General features: G+C 33.1%; 3 protein-coding genes across 7 annotated transcripts in view; 2 read left to right on the forward strand and 1 right to left on the reverse strand.

Annotated features, from left to right (window-relative positions):
• Glurb (metabotropic glutamate receptor B) overlaps nt 1-13,971 on the forward strand; it is a 128,100-nt gene extending 114,129 nt beyond the window's left edge. For 2 of the 3 annotated variants that reach the window (XM_031917115.2, XM_086914473.1), the window contains 12 exons: nt 2,830-2,974; nt 6,763-7,014; nt 7,365-7,539; nt 7,650-7,756; nt 8,107-8,256; nt 8,368-8,501; nt 9,004-9,162; nt 10,108-10,274; nt 11,035-11,411; nt 12,187-12,338; nt 12,408-12,615; nt 13,414-13,971. In XM_031917115.2, the coding sequence (XP_031772975.2) occupies nt 2,830-2,974; nt 6,763-7,014; nt 7,365-7,539; nt 7,650-7,756; nt 8,107-8,256; nt 8,368-8,501; nt 9,004-9,162; nt 10,108-10,274; nt 11,035-11,411; nt 12,187-12,338; nt 12,408-12,615; nt 13,414-13,625 (2,238 nt within the window). In that variant the 3' untranslated portion in view covers nt 13,626-13,971. The remainder of the gene's footprint in view (nt 1-2,829; nt 2,975-6,762; nt 7,015-7,364; nt 7,540-7,649; nt 7,757-8,106; nt 8,257-8,367; nt 8,502-9,003; nt 9,163-10,107; nt 10,275-11,034; nt 11,412-12,186; nt 12,339-12,407; nt 12,616-13,413) is intronic. The other variant, XM_086914474.1, reaches the window with a different exon arrangement.
• A 1,890-nt stretch (nt 13,972-15,861) lies between these two features.
• Nucleotides 15,862-19,714, reverse strand: CSN7 (COP9 signalosome subunit 7). Of its 3 annotated transcripts, none has more exons than XM_003694459.4 (4): nt 19,405-19,714; nt 18,452-19,106; nt 18,203-18,377; nt 15,862-16,072 (listed from the first exon to the last, which is right to left on the reverse strand). In XM_003694459.4, exons 2-4 carry the CDS (start codon nt 19,097-19,099, stop codon nt 16,023-16,025), a joined length of 873 nt encoding a protein of 290 aa, XP_003694507.1. In that variant the 5' UTR covers nt 19,100-19,106; nt 19,405-19,714; the 3' UTR covers nt 15,862-16,022. The 3 variants fall into 3 exon arrangements, with proteins under 3 accessions (XP_003694507.1, XP_012343132.1, XP_003694508.1); XM_012487678.3 differs by lacking the exon at nt 15,862-16,072 and adding an exon at nt 16,506-17,241; XM_003694460.4 differs by lacking the exon at nt 15,862-16,072 and adding an exon at nt 16,506-18,084 and having other exon boundaries at nt 19,405-19,706.
• Nucleotides 19,514-24,835, forward strand: CenB1A (Centaurin beta 1A). Its single transcript, XM_003694454.4, has 12 exons — nt 19,514-19,974; nt 20,135-20,192; nt 20,498-20,556; nt 21,029-21,202; nt 21,277-21,921; nt 22,000-22,179; nt 22,271-22,377; nt 22,464-22,647; nt 22,729-23,617; nt 23,682-23,781; nt 23,854-23,974; nt 24,046-24,835. The coding sequence occupies exons 1-12, from the start codon at nt 19,922-19,924 to the stop codon at nt 24,212-24,214; spliced, it is 2,739 nt and encodes a 912-aa protein (XP_003694502.1). The 5' UTR covers nt 19,514-19,921; the 3' UTR covers nt 24,215-24,835.
• Nucleotides 24,836-26,242: the final 1,407 nt, after the last annotated feature.

Genomic DNA, 26,242 nt, shown 5'->3' on the forward strand with positions numbered 1-26,242 from the left:
GAATGAAAATTGAAAGGATGGAAAATTTTCGTTCAACGAAAAATAATAAATCGATTTCAAAGATATTAAAATATTTCACAATCCTTTAATCTCTGTTTTAATTTATCTTACTTATGTGTATCAAACTGTACTTCATACTTTGCTTGTAAATCTATCATAACGTGTTCTGTCGTTACAGAACAATGGATAGGACCAATGCAGCGCCATTGACCTAGATATTGATTTAAAAATGACACAGGCATACTTTTTTTTTTTCTTCCTATTTACACATACATCCCAGTTGAAAAAATTCTTTGTTAAGAATACAGGATGCATTCCTCTCTGTGCATTCTACTCTACCCACGAGATAATGGAATTCATAAGTACCATAAAATTGGAACAAGAAAAAAATGAAATGAAACACGCTATCCTCGCCAAATTATTCGTATTCGAGAACGATATATTTTTATTTGAAAAATTTTTTTCTAATTTTATTACCATTATTTTATATCCTATTCCTCCATATATCTCTTTTCTCTTTCTGTTTTAAATACGATACAATGGGATTCGTAATTATTATATGTAACGAAAAAATTAATTACCAAATTTTTTATAGTACCGAATACAAACAGAATTTTAATCTAACGGTTTTTTGTCAACTTAAAGTTACAATTTATTATTACCATTGTTTTATCATTCACTTTCACGCATGAAACAGTGCGATTTATTAATTAATAATTGCATTAACAAACGAAATTTTAGAAAAAGAAATACTAGTGAGAATACCATTATATTTTTTTCTATAAAACTTAATCAAATATCGTTAGCCTAAAAATACAATTTACCATCCTTTGATCCACGCGTCCGCTTCTCCTTTCACTGTACGCGTGCACTCGATATAAAACACCCTATCATTTCTATTTCTCTCAGTTTATCACCCTATTATGCGTGTCCCATGAAAATGAAATTGATCCTCTCCCAGAAACTTTCGTCAAAACGTGCGCGATTTTCGTTCGCCAACCAACAGCTCGATGTTCGCGAACGTTATTCGTTGTCCGCAACACAGTTTACGAACTGATCCATCCTTAGAAAAAGCGTTTTTCGAGGATGTGCACGTTCCACGTGTGTGAGTGGCTGGTCTGAGAATAACGCGAAATCTCGATGGGTCCACGGCTGTTACGTATTAAGACGTTAGGAAGGAGGGAATTACGCGAAAAAGTTTGGCGAGTCACGTTTCTGCAATAACGTTTTCTCATTAATCTCCGTGCAACCGATGTGCCGGTTGTTCCCTTACAGGCGAAATATCGTTGCTTCGAAGGATCGATTTAAGAAAAATCGGGTCAAATAAGCGGGGGCCGTCCCAGCTTGTTTCTAAATTGGAATAAAAGACGAGGAGAATATCCATCCGAGGTATTTCTTTGTCGTATAATATATTAAATTCGTTTCGTGCATCGCGTTATCTACGTTTCATTTCGCCTTATTGCATTGCACGATCGTCATAACTGATGCTGAAGTAGGAGCGTGATAATGTACGAACTTGCGAAAACCGCATACTCGGAATAAATTTAGCGTCGTGGAAGATTACCTAGGAAGTAAGTGCATTCCTCTTACGAGGATTTATTCAACGCTTAACCATTATTCACACCGTGTTTCACCCTCTAATTAATTCAATTCTCTTTTTCTTTTTCCTTAATGTAAATCCATTTGAATTAACATAAATTACATCGATATGAATATCCGGCACAAATCTAATCTAATTGTATTAAATCGCACCTTTTTTGAAAGATGGATATTATTCAACGAAATAAAAATGGATAATCTATAGATATTTTCCATTATCGTGAAACGGAGAAATTATCACATAAAATGCTGTGTGAATATATATAAAACGTTCGTTGATTCCAGACGGCCAACGAAATCATGGAAACCTCGTTTCCCGGTCTGTGATTTGGAAGAAAATTGCCGGTGCATAAAAGTAGGGAAAAAGGAGAAGGAAGAAAAAGAGAGGGGAGGAGGAGGGGGCGGGGGAAGAAAGAGTAAAAGGCTGTTACGTCTCTAGATGTGAAATGGGATGATGGAACATGTATAAATGGCGCACAATGCGACGAGGACACGCTAGGTCTAATAATTCTCTCGAATCTTTAACGACACTGATTTCTGCTTTCTTCCCCTATCTTCCAACTTTAGCTCCCGTGTCTATAGAAACCTTCTGGCATTTTCTCATTTTTCTTTCTTTTTTTTTTTTTTCCTTTTTCTTCGACTATACGACACATTCACGCCGAATATTTTATTTCAACATAATGCTTATCCTCGCGTGTGCATTATCGTTGCCGTTAAAAAGAGATTCGAAACGAAGGGAAAGAGATCGAAACGATGTAAATTACCGTTCCGCGTGTTTGCTCTTTTCTTTTTTTTCTTTTTTTTTTTTATCTGTTGCATATGTATGCAGCGATGAATAACGAGATAGGAATCGGTGAAAACCTTGCCCGAATCGATCACATGGGCTGTCTTCGTGCAATTAAATGAGAGATTACGTGTAAACGTGGTATAATTTCACGCCGATTTACGATAAATGTTTGTAAACGATTATTGTTTATCGTCTCGAGAAAATGGAATTTGAAATTTGGTGATCGTGATATTGAGTTTGGATAACGCTGGGGAAAGTTATGATTCTAATCTAAACGGAGAAAAGCCGGCATCGAAATTAATCTGATTTGGTCATTATCCGAACACGAATTCGCATTTACCTCGTTTCACGATTTAAGATTCATTTGTTCATCGATCGTGAGCATAATTACGAAGAAATAAAAATTCTAGGTGATTGTGAGAATGTTGTTCGTTTGATTACAGGCGTTCGAAGAGCTGGAAGAATTGCTAGGTAAAAGAAACATATGCATAGCTATCAAGGAAAAATTGGTGAAAGATTCTGGCGTTGCGAAAGATGCGGCTTACGACAATATCGTTTTGAAATTGTTGACCAAACCGAGGGCACGAGGTAAGCCATATTTTTCACAATTTTTTATACCATACCAATAAATATCTTTATAAAATTTTAATTTCAAATATTTTCTCCAATCGCGCTGCCTATTCTACAAGATGAAAAACAATTTCTAACAATTTCGAAAAAGTAGAAGCAAATCTTAGACAAATACTTAGACCAAGAAACGTCTATTATATTTCGATACAAATTTTTATTTAGAATATTCTCAACAACGATTCTTCCTTGTAATCGACGTTTCACAGAGAGAGAAGAGATTCTCGAATCGTCGAACGTACACGTGAAACCACGAGAGCTTCGTTCCAGTTATCAAAGTACATTGGCGCGATAAAGTATAATATACCAAAGGGACAGGATCAATCGAAACAAGACAGAGGGAGATTCATCGACGTCGAATTGAAACAAAGATATCTCCAGAGGATTACAACAAACGAAAGGAGAAAAGGGGAAAGATTTTCCAACTTTGAATGATAGGGATTTTTATCTTGAATTCGCCTATTTCGTTATCAAAATGGGAGAAAACTAAGGCAGCTCGATACTTGATCCAGATAAAACTTGAATTTCACTGTAACTTCTCTTTCGAAATAGAACGTGGCGAACCAGCTGACTCTTCTTTCTTTCCCTCTCTTTCTCTCTCTTTTTGCTTACAGAGTTCCTTTTTCAAAGTGGAAATGAACGTTTTTAATCAGACACGAGAACGTCCGAAAGTAAAATCGATACTGCTCCTGAAAATTTTGTTTTCGCAAATTAATGCTATTAACTTTTCGCATAGTTTTTAATTGTCGAGTTAGGGGGGTTAAAAATTTTCAATATCTTTCTAATAATTCTAATAAAAATATCGTCAAGATATTACGACATATTCAATTTTAAATAATTGAATGAGAAAGGAATTAAATTTTGTCAATGTTCCAAATGGAATATATAAATTTTGAAAAAATTTTAAATTTATTCATTCCTAATGTAGCACGTACAATATATTTTTTAAACTCTAATTTCGCAAATAACAATTGAACGTGCAATGAAATTTCATATATACTCGAATGGACTCAAGGACAGTGCACGAGCTAAATAATCAATAGAGTTTAAATGCTTGAAAAGCAGATACTAATAAATTAATTGTTCTCGTGTTCATAATAATTTGCCATATATTTATATGAATTATTTTAAATAATTAACGAGTAGTGAATATAAAATGATCAAAAGTAGGCGTTGATATTGTATTAAAAAAAAATAATAATGAAATAAAACGCTTTCAAATATATTACAGAACGTAATTAATTAGAAAACAAATCTTTCGTAAAAGCAAAGCCATTACATGCGATATAACTTTTGTATTTACTCTTAAAGTTAATGGCGCGTTGCAGGGCATTTTCATGCGCATCACAACCCCTGGAGAGACAAGTTCGATGTATCGAAAAATCTATAAACTTTCTAACGTCCATACGTATAAAGTTAGAATTACACCGTTACTAAAATTAAGCCGTGTGTAAGCCACCTTCGTATGTATAATGCTCGCTAAGGGATAATAGAGATTACCGAATTTTTCACTAAAGTTTGACTACACAAATCTTCAACCCCATTAATAAACTTTCTGCCCATTTATTTTAAACTGCTCTCTCAACTACAATTACGATTTCCATGTACTTTTAGAAACTCTAGGAAATCGTCGGAAAAACTAACTACCATTTCTCTTTAATTTGCCTAATTTCGTGTAAAATTAAAAATAAGTGAGAATTTGCTTTTTGAACCTTCTTTAAAAAAAAAAAAATAATTAAAAATATACCAAGTTCAGGAATTTTATTAAAAGTTCTGGAGATATCAAATCAAACACGGTTAATTTACTTTAAGGGGGAAAAATGAGAGCTATAAAACTTAAAGTGTGTTATTATTCAAAACGGTTAAGAACATCGGATAATTTTAATTTTTATATAGTAAATTTATTAAATTCTCGATCAAAAATGAATATCTCGTTCGTTATATGGATTATCATACATATTACATACGTATACTATATTTCTTTATAAGTTATCATACTTTGAATCATATTTAAATTTGAACTAAAAGAAAAAAAAAATAAAATAAAGAACTACATCCTGGCATGTTCAAATATACGAAGTTTTACCATATCTATTCAAAATCCTTGTTTCTATATTTTAGACTTATTTTAGATTTTCTTTTCGTGTACGAGATTTTAAATAATACTTTATATCACGTGAAAATTCATCATATTCGAAATATGTCAAGGAAACACAAACTTTCGCATACGATTATACGAGACTAGCCACCTGGTGTTCGCGAAAAAAGAAAAAAAAAACAAGAAAAGTTAAACACTCGTATTAAAAAGGAACTTTTGAAAGAAAGTTTTTTATACACACACACACAGAATGTGTAATTTTAAACTATTATTTATTAAATATAAAAATCCACCGAATTCATTATTTAACCAAAGAATTTCTCTTCTTTTTCAAGAAAAAAACTTTAGCTCTAATCCACATCTTTCATCAATGGCCTCTGCCATTGTGCGATTATTTCTCATTCAACGAATCGCAATTACGCAGTTGTACCGCAAAATAGAGAGAGTAAATTTACTACCGTTTAAATAGTACTTCTGGCCTAAAGTTTCTCGCTATTGAAACTCGGCCCTCGTTAACCCTCGCCTTTTATCGATCGACTAACGATCGACCAATAGTAATCGAAAATTACTCTGCAAGTCGAAGATTTGAAGTCTGTTCTGCGAAATACGCCACGACTTAACCTTGCAGAAAATATATCGATGCGCGCCCCTATAGAAAACTCGATCGAGGAGCAATTTCTGATCCATCTTCTAGATCCATCCTGTTCTCGAAGATTAAGGTTTAAGCTCTCGAGCTCGGAGGAGGAGAAAAGGAGAAAAAGAAAAAGAATGCGAGGATGTAAAACACGTTGATTGCACGTTGCAAAGATTCTTATGGGAATTTAGATTAATAGAAGGAGAGTTGATCGAGAAGCAGTGTGGCGTGAAGAAAAAAGGATAAAAAAAAAGAGAGAGAGAGAGAGAGAATTATAATTAGAAGTTTCTTTCAAGGATTCACAATTTGCATAAAATAAACATACAGCTTTTGTGTTTCAGTTTTATCGAACGAAAAATAAATCGTAGCGAATCGATCTCCGAGTCGAGTTTGGATTAAAAAAGTAAAACACGAGGTAAAGTTTGGAAGCGAAAATTGAACGATTGCGCTTCTTTAAAGCAAAGACTGAGTTGATGATGAGTTTGCTTCTCTTGAGTCAACAGTGATATATATTGAAAGAGTGGAGAGGAAGGAGGGATAGAAAAATGGAATATAAGCAGCGTGAAATTTCTAGAAATATGACGCGTAAAGTTGTAGTAGAATTATACACCGATATTAGATCGCGGTGTTTCGTTTTGTTTTCGCGGAGAAATTAATTAAGTCAGCCGAGAATCAAAAATCACCAATTCTAACGAAACAAGGAAGGAAGAAAGGAAAAAGAGATCTCTCTTCTCCCATTTCTCTTCATTGCAAACTGTCTATATTGATATTCGTAAAACACAGCTAGTCTGAAAAACCTCTTTATATATTTAATATAATTTCTTAATTGATTATAAATAAGAATTCTCTTATCCAAGGGATTGCTCTCTGGGATCTGATCCTTTTATAAATCTTCTATTTGATGATTAATTAAAAGGATTAATGGAAGACAAAGAAAAAAAAGTTTGAATCGTGAGAAATTGTTAGAACAAAGGATAAATTCTTAATTGTTAAACGTTGGATGATGTGTCTGGTCAGGTTGCATCATATTCGGCTCGGATCAAGAAGTTGCCGGAGTTATGAGAGCGGTTAAACGTTGCAATGCGACCGGTGCGTTTTCGTGGATTGGCAGCGACGGATGGAGCGCCAGGGGGTTGGTTAGCGATGGTAACGAGGCGGAAGTGGAGGGCACTCTATCGGTTCAACCTCAAGCAAATCCTGTCAAGGGTTTCGAAGAATATTTCCTCAATTTGACGGTGGAGAACAACCGGAGGAATCCGTGGTTCGTTGGTAAGCTAACGAGCGAAACACGCGAGCCTCGTTAAACTTCGCTAATTCTAACTTTCGCGAGTTGCAACTTTGCAAAATATCGATTCTATTCCTATTTATTATCTATCTGACACTTAAGTAAGATTTGAGCGACGGAACGTGAGAGTGAAGAACGGAGAAGGCGACACGAATTTGAGGAAAATTCTTTTCTTTCCTCGCGTTTGTTTTCCCGCAATTTTACGAATTATTAATATTTCGAGAAAATAATTAAACGGTGAGAAACATAGATAGAACGTTGAATAAAATTTGTTATGACATTTAAACGAATGGTGTAAATGTATTATAATGCAATATGTGGTAAATCGTTTTAGAATTCTGGGAACATCACTTTCAGTGTAGATACCCGAACGCATCCATAACTCCGTACAACAAAAATTACACGAAATTCTGCAGTACGGAAAAGCGTTTGACGAAACAGAACACAGCGTTCGAGAATCAACTCCAGTTCGTGTCCGACGCGGTGATGGCGTTCGCCTATGCATTTCGGTAATTCAATTCTCACGAATTTATTCTCAAATAAATTTCGCATATACATATATATATATATATGATTCCTGGATGACAAACGTGCTAAATATTCCCCGATCAACGTTCAGAGATATGCACAAAGAGCTCTGCGACGGGAAGCCTGGACTGTGCGACGCGATGAAACCAACCAAGGGTACCGAACTTTTGAAATATCTTCGAAAAGTGGATTTTGAAGGTAAGATGGAACAATTCTTACTGACGAAACATTCGACTTTATAGCTCCTTTCGAGACGAGATCGAGCATCCTTTTTCAAATACAAATCTTTCCAAATATCAAATTATATTTATTTCCAAAAAAAAAAGAAAAAAAGAAAAACTTCCAATAATTGTACGCTGTATATATTTGCTCGTAGATATATTCATATCTATATAATTCCGTTTAAAAAGTAAAATTTCACGAGTCGAGGCAATCTTGTAACTAAAAGTGTAAAAAAAAAGAGAAAAGAAAAGAAAAGAAATTAGAAAATATGAAAAAATTGAATTGGCGAAAATTTCGAGTTGATGGAAATGGAAATATGATTGAAGGTCTGAGCGGCGACAAATTCAAATTCGACAAGAACGGTGACGGGCCGGCCCGATACAACATCATACACTTCAAACAAATCGAGCCGGGCAAATACGAGTGGGTCCGGGTTGGCAAATATCTCTCGGGTGAATTACGGTTGAATATGTCTGGTAAGCCACAGATTGGTCGTTTCGCGATTCCCCTTCCTTTCGTACCTTTTTCTCGCGAAATTGAACGGCACCGGCCCTCTCTCTCGCTACCTACTCGCATATTCCTTGCAGCGATCCAATTTAAACTTGGACACCCCGAGCCACCCGAAAGCGTGTGCTCTCTGCCCTGCGAGGTCGGCCAAGCAAAGAAATACGTGGCGGGCGAGCAATGCTGCTGGCATTGCTTCAATTGCACTCAATATCAGGTTTGTCATGTTTCGCTCAATTTAACGATCATCCAATGTTTGTTTTCTTCTTTTTTTTTTTTTTTTTTGCCAACGATCGACGAGAAAACAAAATTTTCCCTCTCGCGTTATGCACGAATATTATTTTCCGACGAAAAATCGGATCGATTATTATTATTATTATATATCTGTTCGTAGATGCGATACGAGTTTCTCTTTTATATACGATATTTAATAAAAAAAATTCCTTCGAGATATATTACTTTCCATTCTCTATAATAATCTCGCGTTGGTTGCAATTCTTTTGGGAAATTCTTGCCCGCGATCGAGCCGAAGAATTTTACTTTTCGTTCAAATGGCGGGCAGATATTTAACGCATCATGGAAGATCGCTTTTTAAATTCGTGAAACGGAAGTTTCCCTTTAAAAAAGCGTTACCGCTTTTCAGGGAGCGAAATAAATATACAGCTCGGATTACCTTGAACGGATTTTTCATTTTTAAATTTTCCACGTTTGTTAAACAGATACGAGATCACAAGGACGTGACCCAATGTATTTCTTGTCGTCAAGGTACCGTGCCAGACGACACGCACTCCGCCTGCCGTGATATCCCCGAGGAATTCCTGCGGCCAGAGAGCGGATGGGCGATAGGGGCGATGTCTTTCTCCGCTACGGGGATCCTGGTAAGTGATTCTCGCCGATGTAATTACTTGCGAGAAAACAAAATTGCGAGTGGATGTTGTGGCGTAAAAGCGAGGGGAGAGGAAATCGTTGCCTTTTCGAATTTTTGAATTAAGTTAATGAGTTTTTAGAATTAAAAAAGAATAGGAAAGAAACGTAGGTATGATGAAAGTGATGAGAGTGAAAGAAAAATATTTCACGGTGCGTTCAATCGTTTCGTTATTTCCTTTCTTTTTTTTTTTTTTTTTTTTTCTGCTAGAAAGAAATAACGAACAAAGATTCGCAATAATGAGAACAAAGGAAGAAAAGTTTCTTTACATTTGAAATTCACTGTTGCGTTTTAATCGGGGGATTATAAGAGGGGAAAAGATTGCGAAGATAAAGGTCAATTGCTCTAATTGCATATAGTGAGATTCACGGTATGAAATAATCGCGAGTCGGCCAATTCCAACTACAAAATGCATTAAATCGGCCGAGAGCCTCTTGCAGTGAGTGCTGATGAAAAAAACTAGCTGCATTATTGATCCGGACTGCTCGAACGACTCGTAAATATCAAAATATCAGCACGAAGTCGTACTTTGCCAACCGGTTGAGATGAAGTTGTTTGTTTTTTTCCAAAATCATTGAAAACAGTATTTGTAAGATCGATTTGGAATTATTATTATTATTATTATTATTATTATTGTTATTAAAAAACTTAAAAATACAAATGAAATTTTATTTCTCGAGTTTTTATTTTAATTTCAACTAAAACTTGAATTAATTTACAATCCATACATCAAACACGTAAGAATTTCACTCTTTCTCGAAATATAACTCGAAACATCGTTCTTGCTTACGATTGGCTTACGACTCGAGCGCATAAATCCAGCACAAAATCCAATGAAATCTGAAGCGACTCGATTCAATACGAATACGAATTTGAGAAAATATTTCGCAACCAACAGATAACTCTATTCGTCTGTGGCGTGTTTCTGAAGCACAACGACACACCGGTGGTACGTGCATCTGGCCGTGAACTGTCCTACGTTCTTCTGTCCGGGATCCTGCTCTGTTACCTCGTCACCTTCGCCCTTGTCCTCAGACCGACCGACATCGTTTGCGGCATTCAAAGGTAAAGGATCGATGTACACCCCATTTTTCTCTGCCTTGAGGTAAGAAACTTCGACTGAACGTGGCCATTGAAAAATAAATTAAATTCTCGGCCGAAGAAACGAGCCGGCGGCGGTAAATTGACATTAATCAAGCGAGCGCGAGTGCATAGATCGGTGAAAAATTGATAAAAATTTCAGGGACGTGAAAAGTGAATTGCACGCGATTCAATTAAAGGAAGTGAAAAGAAGAATATAAAACAGATCGGTGAATCTATTTAGAGGTGAAAGTTATTTCTAATATTTCTTAAACGTTCTCGCATTTTTACGTTCTATCATTTTCGGATCGATTCATCGACAAAAAATGAAAAATTCATTTCTACAAAGTATAATATTTCGGGATAACGGGGATATTCTTTAAACCAAACAATCTGAGAATATTGAATAAATGATAAAAATTCTCAACGAAAATAATTTCTAAGAAAAGAAAAAAAAAAAGCTAAAAATAGATCGAGAAATCCCCATTTCGAAATCTGTCTCCTGTATATAAAATATACTTTAACAAAAATATTCCAACTAAAAAAAAAAAAAAAAAAAAAAACAAAAAATTCAAGATCACTCTCGATCGGGAAAAAAAATAAAAATATCCAAAAAAAAATGATATCCAAGTTTCGTCCAACGAATGAATAAAAATACCCCTATTCGAAAAAAACGCCAGTAGAAAGTATATACCTTATTGATAAATGAAAGATAAAATTTGACGAAGAGAAAATTGTTCGACAGATTCGCCGCGGGTTTCTGTTTCACCGTCGTCTACGCAGCCCTTTTAACAAAGACAAATCGAATATCGAGGATCTTCAACGCGAGCAAGCACAGCGCCAAGAGGCCGTCCTTCATATCTCCGCGATCACAGCTGATCATCTGTTCCGGCCTGGTGTTCGTGCAAATTCTGATCAACGGAGTTTGGATGATAATCGACCCGGCCAAGGCGATGCATCATTATCCGACCAGGGAGGACAATTTGCTCGTTTGCAACAGTTACATCGACGCCAGTTACATGATCGCTTTCGCTTATCCCATCATGTTGATCGTCGTTTGCACCGTGTACGCCGTTCTCACAAGAAAGATCCCGGAAGCTTTCAACGAGAGCAAACACATCGGTGAGTGTGTGTGTGCGCGCGCGCGCGTGTCGTATCCTCAATTTTCCAACTCGTTCATTGTTCCTTTCCCAACTTGCATCGTATTTTCATGTAAAGTCTTTAACGTCTTTATATGGAGGGGGTTCCGTGGGTCCATTTTCCCGTGGAATGGAACTCGTCAAGGATGGGCGATATTTTCTTGGCGCGGAATTTTATTAACACAGGAACAACGCAGGATCCTCTGTACACTTTAGAACGAAGTTTACGTGGAAGGGTTTAAAGCTCCCTAAGTTTGAATATAAATCAAGCACCGATTCTAACGATAATTCCTAAGCCGAAGATGAAGTTCTGTTAAGTCGTAAACTTCAGCATCTCTTTGTAAGCCGTTCTTGAATGCGAGTAGAATCGTGAAACATTAATGGGTGTAATTCGCTCGGATCTGCGCGAGGCAGGAAGGCAAAATAATAAGTGGGGACGTGTCGGACGTATCCTTCATTTCGAAATTCTCTTTGTTCAAAAATGTATATATACGCGTTGTGATGATTAACAAAAACAAAAATCCCCTTAACCCTATCGCTTTCGATGTTTAATACTACGATATTATACTTTAACTAGGTAAATATAATGGCTTATCCGTGAGATTAAGGCGTTAAATTTTAAGTTTAAACTTTATATTGGAAGAAAATATTGCTTCTACTTCGATTCGTTAATTAATTAAAAATATATTCGAGGATGATAAATTGTGTCCCAAAAAGGATTTAAACTCGCAATAATCGTATTTCTATTTCTAATACAGGTTTCACGATGTACACCACGTGTGTGATATGGCTGGCATTCGTGCCCCTGTACTTCGGTACTGGAAACAACGTTGCATTGAGAATCACCTCGATGTCAGTTACTATAAGTCTATCCGCATCCGTAACTATAGCCTGCCTGTTCAGCCCGAAGGTAATTCATCGCGACAGAATTTCAGATGAATAGAGTGGCCAACTTTTAACCTTTTCCTTCTCTCGACAGTTATACATCATTTTAATACGGCCAGAAAGGAACGTGCGTCAAAGCATGATGCCAACTAGATATAGCACCACGAAAAGTTCAGCAGTCACGGCTACCAATGCTTCTAGCATGATAGCGCCGGTCGCGCTCACCGCGGCTACGTGTGATCAGAACAAGGCTGTTAAAAAACACATCACCACTACCATTGATTGCTCCACTCAAAGCGAATGTGAGTATTATCACGACTTGCCAAATATCATGATTGATGAAAGAAAAGATCTCTCCAATTGATATTTCAAAAAAATATATATATATATAAAAATGATTATTTCTTGATCTTAATATATTCGTTATTCAAAAGATTAATGTCTTAAGAAGTATAGTTCACAGTATATATAGTGGGATTATAACTGGAGCTTTTTTACATTTATCGTTCAATAAGTTAAATATTTAATGTTCAATATTCCACGTTAAATGCCATTTATTTTATACGAGATATAAAATATTAAAGAAAAATAGTTTATTTTTTTTCTTTTTTGTTATCTATATGAATTATCGGTAAGTGACTCGCGATTAAAAGTTGGTAGAATATCTAGTTCTATCATATATTATAAGAATAATCGTTCTAATTACTTATAAAATAATTAAATACAACTTTTCACCGAGTAATTTAATACTTTCTAAAAAAAAAAAGTGCATCTTAATTTCCTTTAAAAGACTTTAACCACCGTAGTTTTCAAAGAAACTATCTAATTATCGATCGAGACTTTTTAATTAATTAAACATTTTCGACTGGCAATTTTTGCATTCTCGATCTACAAACACCCCAGGCAAATGTCTGCGTGGAACAATTTTCTGACAAAATAATTCATTATAAAAATCCTTTTAAATAAGACAGCCTCTCAAAATTTTCTGGTAAACATCTGGCTGATCTGTGTATTCTTTAAATTAAATCTTAACGTTCTAATCCTTTGAGCCTGCCAATCGTAATTAACGAAATTTAATGAACAAATATTTTCTCTTGCAGACTACGAGCTAGAGGTGAAAGATCAGAAAAATGGCAAACCACCCTCGCTCGTTTCTCGATCGACCCAAACCTCTACCAACAACGACAAAGACGCTAATGCTGTGGTAACGCAGAGCAAAGAGTCGAAGGATAATATCACGACAACGAAGCAATTGAACAATAAAACGAGAATAGGAAACGGACCTATAAATCAGAGTGATGTTCCATTATAGCAGCAAACTTCCATAGAATCGGCCATTTTGCCCGCGACTTTGAAACCAATTTCGAAAAATCCGGTGATAGTTTGAAAGGACGCAAAAAAAAAAAAAAAAAAAAAAAGAAAAGAGAGTTGAAACGATATTTTGTAAATACGACTGAATATTAAGTTCGAGATATTGAAAAATAATATTAACTCTCTTTAAAGCTTTGAACGATGTTTAGACTGAATGAAGATGAAATTTGTTGTTAAGTGAATTACAAACGATAATGGAAATATATATATATATATAAAAATATATATAAAATAAAATTTTTGAAGAATGTGAATGAAAATAAATGATTAAGAGAGATTTAAACAAATTTATGTAAAAATTTGGAAGAATTGATTTTGTCGGTTAATATAAATATATTATGAGGACGCTAGGTACACGAAATTGCATCATAAAAGACGAATAATCGATCTTAATTAACTATTAAGTGGCGTTTTAAAAACTGCTCTGGTTTCTTCTGTGATCATAGCGTAATGCACGTAATAATCACGTGAGATTGCATAAAGCTATTTTGTACATACACTATCATTTCATAACATTTGCACATTAATCATTATTCACCGATATAATAGAATTAATCGAAATATTGTAAATATTTAGTCGAATTCGTTATTATGTAAAAAAAAAAAAAAAAAAAAAAAAATAGGAATTATTATCCAAAATCGTTGCCAAACACGAAAATAGGATTGCGTCTATGCGACGAGATCTTCTATTAATAATTTTTGTAACGAAAAAAAAAAAAAAAGAAAAAAAGGAAACAACGGTTGTTCGATACATCGAGAAAATCACATTTAACGATTTTTCTGTATATAAATTTCTCTTTGTAAATATCACACGAAATAACAGACGAATAAGCGAATAAGTTCGAAACATAAAACAAAATTTCCAAATGTGACTATACGAATTAGTAGACTTTTTTAGATAATTTTTTCTCCTTCTTTTCGATATCTCCTCTGCAGACTATAGGAATTGCTACACGTAGAAAATAAAAGATAAAGAAGAAAAACGCAACAATCGCGTTTCGATCGAAAACACGAAACGTTTTCACGTCTAGTCGATCTAGTCGCTCTAACTTTAATAATCTAACGTTAACGCGCTTCATCTTTGTATAGCGATTAAAAAATGAAAATTCCAAGCGACGAATAAAACATTCCGTAGATGTAAATACGTGATTGATTGAAGAAAAAAATTGTAAATTCATTTCCGTAGAATCGCAGTCGTGCGATAAACATATCCGATCTAAACCCGTAGTTGTTTTTTCGCTAGCGATAGTTGCGCAAGAATGAGTAAAATTGTCGATCGCTTGAAAAAAAAGAAAAAAAAAAAACAATTCGTTCCGAATGATTTTATATAAGTGAATTTGTTCGTGCGTAAATGTATAAAAGATTTCTAAAAAAAAGTTTTGAATTTTTATAGAACCGAAAGGAACATCCACTGTCCAAACCTTGGATACAAATGAGCCCAGTGTCCATTGCTTAGCACGATTCTTTTATTTTCCTTTAAAACATGACAACGATACTTGTTAAATTGAAACTTTGTGAATTCGATATAATTAAAATTTTCATTCGAAAAATTCAACGCAACCAAATATATATATATATATATATATATATATATATATGAAATACGAGAATTGAATGAGAATGTAAATATATTTGACTATATTTTACCAACGATCATATTTCATTCGAGAGTATGTAAATATGTAATTGTACATACAATAGGCGACACTGTATATTAAGTATTAAGGCATGAAACGAAAATATTACTAGTTCATACGGAACCAATTTAGCCATAATTAAATTCTATAAGAGTTTAAGAGACTACGAATATGAGATTAAAATTAATACGAGATGATAATTCCATAACGCGATAATTGATAATTGTCGTGAGAAAGAGAGAAAACTCTAAGCTAGTTCGCGCGAACTATTACGATCTAAGGATATTTTAAATACGTACGAACACTGCAGTAGAAAGACACAAATTTACATGATGTTACACTGGATGTATTCGTTGGAACGATCGAAAAATACCGAAAAAGAAAAATTATCGAAATAAAATGAAGCGTGAAAAATTATCTCGTCCTTTTACGCATTATCCCCTTTTCCCACAACAATACCACGATACCTTCTCTAGGCATCAATTGATTAAATTTTTGACATTCACGCGCACCAGGTGCATCTTACTTAATAATCACGTGTTACTTTTTAGGATCAGTTTTATTTCTCAAAAAGTACAAAAAGATTACACAGGAAACGATGCGCTGTTCTTACAACGACGTGGACACGGACAGACAGATAGACAGACACAATCCAATCGAGTTGGTGATATGCCACAAGGTTTCACCTAAAGCTGAACTTCTCAATTTGGCTCATCGTTCAGTTCATGGTGCCTTACCGGATTAGTAGATCCTGAAAATCCCGATTAGGCGTATCATTTGTGACTTGTACCTACTATACACATGATGGTTAAATTGTGAGAAAAAAAAAAAAACACGATAGATTTAAGACTTTCTACTGTTTTAAAAGAGACGCACGCTCCGATTGGACAGGGTTGGAGAAGTTTACGCGACTTCCGGTACCACCTATTCCTGAAAGCTGGGTGCAGCCTTTCGCGAAAGCTTGCCTACGAATAACCAAAAGTGCAGAAAAGAAAATTTCAATGAATCGAGTTGGGAAATCGATAGTTACAATTCCTATTTATCCTATGCGCTAATCAATATATCTATAAAGAGAAAATAGAACTATAAGCCTAATTTATTCTAAGTCTTACAATCACTCGTATATCTCACACAGACGTGAAGGAGAGGCATTAAGGGGGTGCAGAGAAATAGAAAAGCGTCGCTAAAATAAATTATCTTTTTATTCCATTAGCAATTACAACGCTTTGTAATTCAACTGACATTTCTTGTTCACTAAAGCAACGTATCGTTCATATACCGTTTACATCCTCCTAAACACACAACTTTTCCTTTTCTCTTTTCTTTTTTTCTTTCTTTAATAACAACGGTCGATCCGACTAGTTACACTTTATCACTTCAGTTATTATATTTTGTTCTCTCTCTCTCGTATCCACGTTATTTCATCATTTTTTATAGGGTGAAAATAAAAAGACAACAAGATAACACAAACGATGGAAAAAAAAAAACTATAAATATTGTACGAGACACATTTAAGCAACTCATCACGCTGTATTCTACTGTCATACAGTATGAATGACAGTATTTTTGTGTATAGGCACAGATACAATAATAAATATGTATGCAATTTATTGCAACAACTATATGAATAGATTTGCCTATAAAACTTGTCGAACCCTGCTTCGTTATTCATTCACACCTTATTAACGCAAAGTATAAAATCTTTGGTCTGGACTAAAAACTCTTAATACATACTAGACATTTTTACAAAATTCGGAAGCTTATTCGTTATAAAAGTACTTATTCTTCTTTCTTGTAAGAAAATCGTTCGTCGTTTTCTCATTTATTATTGTAAGGTCTCGATGTGAGGACGATCACAATGTGTTTGCCATGCTCGTGACACGGTATTGTGCACGATTTACATTTGTCTGCTTCGAATCGCTGACAACAAATATTAATTCGATATTAAGTTTAATGCCTGCATCTGTTTACAACGATTTAATCGATTAAATTCTCTTTGTTTTATTTGTTAATTATTTGTTAATTTTCTCTCTCTCTCTCTCTCTCTCTCTCTCTCTCTCTCTTCTCTCTCTCTCTTTCTCTCTTTCTCTCTTTCTCTCTTTCTCTCTTTTCTTAAACTAATCTAATGTGCAATGAAATAAGGAATCTACGAATTTTATGATCAGGGAGTTCTTACATTGTTTAATAATAATGATCGGCTAGTTTTTCTAATGTAAAGAAAACTAGATAAAAATTTAATCTATTTAATAGAAAATGTCAATCAAGATAAAATATAAAATTTAATAATTATACCGATTCAAAATCTAAGCTCAAATATCATGTGTAAATGCATTTATTGATTTCCTTTCTTCCGTTTATGATATCTAAACTATCTAACTTAATATCCCCATGCATCTGTTAACTTGAATTATAATCTTAAATAAAGTGAATATAAATTCGTTTTTATATTATCCCTTTTCCCATCTTATTTTATATCAATATATTATTGTTTTACTCCAACATATAATATAATAGAAACGACAATTTAGAAAAAAATTTGCAACTTTAATGTAACAAAACTTTTTATATAAACAAATACTATCATAAAACAAACATAACAGTGATTTATAATGCTATTTTTCATTACTTGTATTCACAAGATTTTCGTTTGAAATTAATGAAAACTCAATTCCTCTGGTATCTGTATGATATGCCAAGATATGGCAATGAACGTTTTCTCCGTTCGCAATGGTGCTTCTTAATTGAAATTGGCATCGACTATCGCTGTTTACATAGGATTGCAAGGATTTCAATATAAATACATATAATATACTAGAATCCTGTCATCGATGAGATACATTTCATGTGATAAAAAATTACTGAATTGTCTTCCAGAACTTACCACTTCCTTTAATACCTTTGACCTTCTGTTGCTTTTTCTTTGCATCAGGTGGAGCTGATAACGCTTCCCTACTTGATTCACTTCCTCCTGATCCTGAACTACCTCCTGCCATATCGGCTTCTTGCACACCACCACCTCCAGCTTGTGCAGCAAGTGATTTTTTTATGTTAGCAATCTACCGACAAAGATATTACAAATTTGCAAACTTTGCCATATTTTATCACTTTCTCTCGAGCAAATATTACTCACATCTCTTTGTATTCTTTCTTTGTGATAAGTGGCCTTTTGTTTTTCTACATTTGCTCTTGTAACTTGTTCTTCGATACATGCTAATACAGTGTCACAAGCCTGACCCCAAGCAGCTAATGTTTCAGCCACTACACCTGTATCAGCAGGTCTAACATCACGTCCTAAACCGGCATAATCTACCTCTAATTGTGAATTTTTTTGATCCAGTTTGCCATGTATTATATCTGCATAAATTGCTTCTATTATTAAATCCTCTAAATCTCTAACATTCTTTATATCTAATTCCTCCAACAATACAGAATATGGTATGCATCTAGATTTTGTAGCTAGTGTTACAATTGTTAGATGCTGAAGTTTTTTCTTTTGAGTAGGAGTCAATTCTAAAACCTTGTCTTTGTTCTCTAAATATTCTTTATATGTGCCGTATGCGAATAAATTCAGAGTATTCCAATATTGAACATAAGGCCCATTTTCAAGTTCTTTGATATTAGGCATATCTAATAATTCTCCAAATACATGGACACCTGGTGTCTCTACCGCTTGTTTAATAAGCTCTATAGCAGCTGCTCCTTTGGCAGTTTTTGCAAGTAGCACAAACTGTTCCAAAGGATTGTTAGCCGACTTTTCAGTGGTAGTTGTACCAGTCATATTGAACCTGTTGAATAAATATTATTCGATGCAACGAACAAATGTGTTATTGAATAACAAATTCCTCAAACCTTTATGTATTTAGAAAAATCTATTAGAAAACCCGTTATAGTATAGTATTCTTTATAAAATCTTATTTACAAAATCATACTACGTAAAATCTTAACTTATTTAGATAAAAGTTAGAATATTTTATAGGTTAGGATTATTCCTTTCTCAAACTTTTAATATAAGAAAATAAAAAGCTGATTGAATTAATTTAAAAAATTAACAGATAACATATTTATTACGTAAGATAAACTTACTTTGTCCGATGTTTACAAATACCAAATGCCTTTTTCTTACTGAATATGCCTTCGAATGTAAGCAAGTATGCAAATATAAATGTGCAAGTCGTACCACGGGAAAGGAAACGGAACTTTCACCAGATGACGATGTGATTGTTTTACAAAAAAGGAGAATGGTATAAAGGACAGTGATAAAATATCATACGAAAGAACTGTTAAAATAAAACGCTTCGAAAAATATATTTCGCATGAATCGATACGTTCTTTGTGAAGTTCTCGTTCGTTCTAAGCTCACGTGGATGTTGTCGACACTGGCAAACAGTATCTCGAGTCTAGAATAACTTCAACGTATTGTATACTGTGTTTGACAGAAGAGAGGGGAATGTGTTGTTCTTCGCGAATGCGAACGGTTTATGTTAATAGTCTTTCCAAATGATTGTGCCGTTTGATGGGAAATAGTGAACGGAAAAATTTCAAGATTGCAGTTCGTCGGACGAAACTGCGCTTGAAAATTCCGGGCAACGGATAGTACAAAATGAAGCCTTTAATCGAATTCGAAGAATGTTTGCGAGACACGCCGAAGTTTCGGTGAGAATCGGTTGAAAAAACTTCTAACACACTTTTGTTTGCTTCTTTTATTTCACTCTGTTGCACGAGCACTATGAGTAACGTTGACGAATCACATTAAGAAAAGACGTATATTAATAAAAGAAAATATTTTTCGAATATTCATTTCGTATGTTTTTAGATCCTGCATCGAAGAAGTAGAAGCAAATGTTGATTTACTTGAACAAAAGTTAGACAAGGTATTGTTATTCAATTTACAAAAAAGAGAAGAAAGCATAACGAAAAAAATATTAAAATTTTTGAACACACGTTATAAATAATGATATAAAAGGGTTATGTTATTTCATATTACATGCAAAATAAATTATTATTGTTAAAAATTGCTAGATGAAATTTAAATGCAAGAATTTTAATTGTCAAATATTTATACTTCTCTATATTGTCAATTATATTATAAACTACGTTACATAAGTGATCTCATTAAAAGAATTATTGTGATAATCATCAATGTTTTTAAATTAGCTTAAAACAGAATTCTTTGCAGGTATTAAAAAATTGTAGTCAGATGATTGACACTGGGAAACTTTTTGTAGGACATCAGAGGTATGTTATTACATATATTAATTTATATGTAATTAATAGAGGAATAAAAATTTGTGCTATGAAAGAATGAAATTATATCACAGTTAATAAATACAAATAACAAAACTATAAATGTTTGATTGATCATATAAAATATATAATTGAAATGCCATTAATCATTTTAAATCAAATGTGTTCAATAATAAAATGGGTGAGGGAGATATACTTCAACTAATAGAGAGTCAGGAAACATATGAATTACAACTCTGTTGAGAATGACTCATACATATGGTACTCAGTTTCACATATAGACAGTGATACAGTTAAAACACTTGCTGTGAATTATTTTTTCCTTGATATTTTTATATTATGTTCAGATAAAAAATAATTTTAAAAACTTTATATATATTCTTATATTATTTTATATAATTTTTAATGTACATAATAAATTATTTAAATTATAATATTTCATTTATAAAGTATTTTTTTATAGCCAATTTGCAAATAGTCTCTGGGAATTATCTCTGTATTTTAATGATGATTCAGAGATAATGGCCTTACTGAACAAACTTATTCATGCTTTACAAGAAATGAACAAGTTTCATACTATATTATTAGATCAAGCATCTAGAACTGTAATTAAAGATCTTAACTCATTCGTTAAAAGGTAAGATCTATTAAATATTTATATGTACATATATGTATATTCAAATGTAACATATTTTGTACATATTTTAACAGTGATATCAAGAGGGTAAAAGAATCTCGTCATTATTTCGAAAAAATTTCTGCAGACTTAGATATAGCTTTAAACAGAAATTCCCAAGTTCCAAAGTCCAGGCCTGCAGAATATGAAGAAACTTCGAACATTTTATCAGCTACCAGATCCTGTTTCCGGCATACTGCTTTAGATTATATTCATTCTTTAACAATGATACAGGCACGCAAACGACACGAAATATTGGGCACCTTGCATAATTACATGAACGCGTGCATTACTTATTACCATCAAGGTAGCGATCTAGCACAAGATTTAGATCCATTTTTAAAACAGCTCGGGGATAATTTAATTAAAATGAGAGCCGATTCCGTAAAACTTGAAAAAGAAATGGAAAATCGGCATATTTACGTTACCAATAGAGATTTAATACCTTCCCCGACACCTGGTAATCCTAAGATGGAAGGCTACCTCTTTAAACGTACTAGTAATGCGTTTAAAACATGGAACAGAAGATGGTTTTGTCTAAGAGATCATCAATTGGTTTATAGAAAAAGAACTGGTGATAATGATTATACAATTATGGAAGAAGATCTTCGTCTTTGCACTGTAAAACCAGTGGTTGACTGTGATAGAAGAAATTGTTTTGAAGTATTAAGTCCTACAAAGTGAGCAATCAATAATGATAATAGTAAAAAATTTTATCTAACAAAAAATATTTTAATAGACTATTATTCAATTTGTAGAAGTCACATATTACAAGCTGATAGCGAAGAAGCTTATTTAGCATGGGTAACTGCCATGCAACAAGCAATTGGTGCTGCCATTCAAAGAGGTATGGGTGCTGGTACTATAATTAATATACGAGAATCGCAATCACAAAATGTTAGAGGATCAAACAGGCAGCAAACAAAACCTAAATCAAGGTATTAATTAAAAATGATCTTGAATGTTTAATTACATTTAGATAAGAGTTGATTTTAAAAAGAAATGTGTATAATTCTCTTTATTTTGCAGAGTATGGGAACAAATCTTAAAAATTGCTGGAAACGATACTTGCTGTGATTGTGGTGGTGCTAATCCAAGATGGGCCAGTATCAATCTTGGAATTACACTCTGCATAGGTAATTCATTTTTTTTTTTTTTTTTTTTTTTTAAATACAAACTCAATTATTTTCTAGCTTTGTTTAAAAAATTTATTTTCTTTTAGAATGCTCTGGGGTGCATAGAAGTTTAGGTGTTCATTACAGTAAGGTTCGTTCATTGACGTTAGATGACTGGGAACCTGAAATACTGAAAGTAATGGCAGAGCTTGGAAACACTGTCGTGAATAATGTTTACGAAGCTTTACCAATCCCCCCTAATATTATTAGAGCTACTCCAAAGTGCAACGGGTAAATAAAATTGGTATAGAAGATAATAATTATTTTTCCTTCCCAAAAATAATAAATCTAATATTTTTCTTAAATTAACAGAAATATACGTGAAGCTTGGATAAGAGCAAAATATGTAGAACGCAAATTCGTAAAACCTTTGAGCAATATGATTTCATCCGGACAGCACGCAAGCCGCGATAAGATGCATTTTCGTAAATGGAGTGTCCGTAAATTGCGCCGTCGACCGCGAAGTTGTGACAAAATCGATAATACTAATCGTAACAAAACAACGATGCTATCATCTGTAAAAGAGGGTCATCATTCAACGAGTTCGGACGAGAGTAAACATACATCAATCGAAAGTTTAAGTTCTGTCGATAAAACGAAGAAAGTTGAAAGAAGTTCCTTAAGTTCTGATGATAGTACGAATATGGATTTAAAGAATGAGTCTACACTTTACGGGAAAATCTTACCACGTTCTCGTAGCGACGCAAATGAAAGTAATCTTAAGACTATCGATAATAATATGGAATTTAACATCGAAAATGAACATAAACTTTTAATTCCTGAAATCAAGGACAATACAATTGCCATGAATGATTCAGAAAATAATCTATCGATAAAAAATGAAGTGTCCTTAAACACAGAGATTTCTGATGTGAAAGATGCGTTCGAGAATAAAGATGCAGAAACGGAAAAGCAATGTAAAGTAGAATCCGATGTATTGATGTTCGGATGTGATTTACCAAAGCCAACGATCGATAATAGCTTAGAGTTAAGTTCCGATCAAGATTCGACTGCTGGCGAGGATGAAGAATTCACAGATGAAGAGGATATAGAAAATTTGCATCCTGAAATGTTGCTTTATAAAGCTGCTGCTGCGCATAATCTTCCTGTAATGTGTGCAGCTTTAGCATCTGGTGCTGATAAATCATGGACAAATGTTAATGACAGAGGAAGAAATGCTCTGCATCAAGCAATTATAAGTGTATGTATAAAAATCTCTATTGTTCAAATTTTTCGATAATTAATTTTTATTTTTTGGAATACAGGGTTCTGTGATGTCTTGCGAATATCTAATATTAAATGGAGCTCGTATTAATTGCCAAGATGCTGATGGAAAAACACCATTATACTTGGCCACAGAATTAGGTGTGCATTTTTTATAAATTTTATTTCTTAACAAATTTATTATAAACTTGATTATTTAATTGGAATACATAGGTCACACTGCCCAAGTATGCTTGCTATTAAAACATCGCGCTGATCAGCATATCGAGGATGAAAGTGGTATAAAACCTTTGTCCATAGCTGTAAAAGAAGCTAATGCGGACATCGTTACATTGTAAGTATAAAATGGAACATTGTTTCATTGAACAAACAATGTTTATCGCATCACTTTGATATATATTTCAGATTAAGACTTGGTCTTTTAAACGAAGAAATGAAAGATTCTGAGATTGGAATTAGCGGTGATGAAACTTTCAACGATGTCGTTCGTGATTTTAGCCAGTTAGCTTGTTCTCATCCAGAACGATTGCAACGACGAAATGAAAGTAACAACGCGTCACAACCGCCTGAATGAGGTTTAAGAATGTGCAAAGTTTATTTGCAAAATCTTAAAAGCATGCTACAACGTAAAGAGAATAAGCAGTCTGGTACATCGAAAATGTCGTCTTTCAGTTCCTTGCAGGGTAATAAAATTGATTAACGAAGTAAGTATGAAGTTCGAAGCTTGACGATATAATAATTGAAACAAAAGAAAGAACCATTGCGGAAGTTGTACACTTTTTACACTTTGATCTCTGTGCGAAAAAAGATTTATTAAAATTTATTAGCATTTTGTATTTCTATTAAAGATAACACACAAAGCTAAAAGACTTTCACATGTTTTGCGAAAGGAAATAGAAAGAAGAAAGAAGAAAATATTATATTTTGCTTACACGCGAAATTTATGCTGTCTAATGATAAAGTATTAAGATGCCGATCTTTTTGTATATTTTTCCTCCTCGTTTCCTCTAAAATTTACAGAAAATAAAGACACGGTAATAATTGTCGTGCATGATCCGTATATATTTTAAAGATGATCTTACAATTTAACGAACTTCACACAGACACTACATAGTTATAAATGCAATATGAAATTTAAAATAATTTTGCAAATATCTATGACAAAATATAAGTTATTATTATATATTATTATATAGATATTTGTATATCGTTTATGTGATATCCAGAAAAAAATATGAAAAAGTAGTTATAAACTCTATAGTATGAAAATTTGATTACCAATCGACACATTTTCGATATAATATGATCTAATTCCATGATATCCATGGAACAACAATTTTATACATAGATATATCTGTTTTTATATACTTAATATTACCAGTATTACGCACTGGTATTGAACAAATTCCTTTTTTCTTTTTTTTGTATTTTTTTTTTTCTTTTTTAGCTAAAAATAGTAATTGAAATAGTGAATTGTGACATAGATATATAGAATATTACAATATAGTTCATAGAATAGTTACATTTATAAATAGCTGTATACTATATTAGATTACCAAAATAGACTAACAATGATTCTATATAGTTCCGTACAATATATACATATATTATATAGTATATCGAATTTGTTGCCAAAAATTGAATGTTTGTACATACAAACTTGTACATCTGACAATTATTTGACGTTAATTCTCTAAAGAAATATTTTATTTCCTAGGGTTATTTAAAATTAACAATCAAAAGATATACATAAAAATACGTTTACAATTTTTTTTGTAATTCAATCTTTCTTTTTTGCTATGTTTTATGCTATTATGCAACACACGTAAATTAATTTCCTTTCGTGATTTGTACAACGAATAAGTTATACTTCTCTTTTTGTATATTTTAATATTATACTAACACTACGTTGAACAGTATTTATGAAAATTTTATAGGATAATGCATGATTTTTAATCTACTTATACGTAATAGAAAAATGAATTTAGATAAGAATTTGAGAAAAAAAAAAAAATATCAATCATTGTTATTAAATATTTTTCATTGTTTACGTAGAGAGGCTTTATTGATAGTTACGATTAAATGGTACAAAATCGAGATCATTAAGTCATCAGTATAAAATTTCTTTCCGTGAGATTTGTATGAAAAAATTATTGCCACGTGATTTTCAGATTTGATATATTTTTTTATTTGTCAATATTTTGTCACTCGAATCTGGTATTCGATGTTTGATGTAAGAATCTTGTTTAATTAAGCAATATGATTACGAACGTGACGTAAGCATAATTCTACTAAAACAAGATACTCATTGTTGTATAAATAATTAGCAACAAACACACTCAACTCCAATCTATTTTTTTAATCTACAACACAATGGTATTTTATTACTTGCTGTTTTTACGACAAAGTAATTTTAAGATGAAGATCTTTTTTGTTCATTGTGTGTTCTATTTTGTTACAAAATTTTTTTACGAATCATTTTATTATACGAAAATTTTTTTATATATTGTAATAAATTTTACTCCAACGTTGAAATTGATCCTGTGCTAGTACTTTTAATATGTACTTAGTCCTTTTTTTTTTTTTTTTTTTTTTTTACATT

The sequence above is a fragment of the Apis florea genome, unplaced genomic scaffold (genome assembly GCF_048593485.1).
Source record: "Apis florea isolate Af1SG1 unplaced genomic scaffold, ASM4859348v1 contig_3587_pilon, whole genome shotgun sequence".
NCBI classification, from domain to species: Eukaryota; Metazoa; Arthropoda; class Insecta; order Hymenoptera; family Apidae; genus Apis; species Apis florea.

Bases quoted from the DNA above. Each gene is read 5' to 3' on its own strand.
- CenB1A (XM_003694454.4), top strand. From the start codon at position 19,922: ATGAAGCCTTTAATCGAATTCGAAGAATGTTTGCGAGACACGCCGAAG. The intron at 23,618-23,681 runs GTATGTATAAAA...TTTGGAATACAG, and splicing joins TGCATCAAGCAATTATAAGT to GGTTCTGTGATGTCTTGCGA. The intron at 23,782-23,853 runs GTGTGCATTTTT...TGGAATACATAG, and splicing joins ATACTTGGCCACAGAATTAG to GTCACACTGCCCAAGTATGC.
- CSN7 (XM_003694459.4), bottom strand. From the start codon at position 19,099: ATGACTGGTACAACTACCACTGAAAAGTCGGCTAACAATCCTTTGGAA. The intron at 18,378-18,451 runs GTGAGTAATATT...CTTTGTCGGTAG, and splicing joins AAGAAAGAATACAAAGAGAT to ATTGCTAACATAAAAAAATC. The intron at 16,073-18,202 runs GTAAGTTCTGGA...CGGGATTTTCAG, and splicing joins CAAAGGTATTAAAGGAAGTG to GATCTACTAATCCGGTAAGG.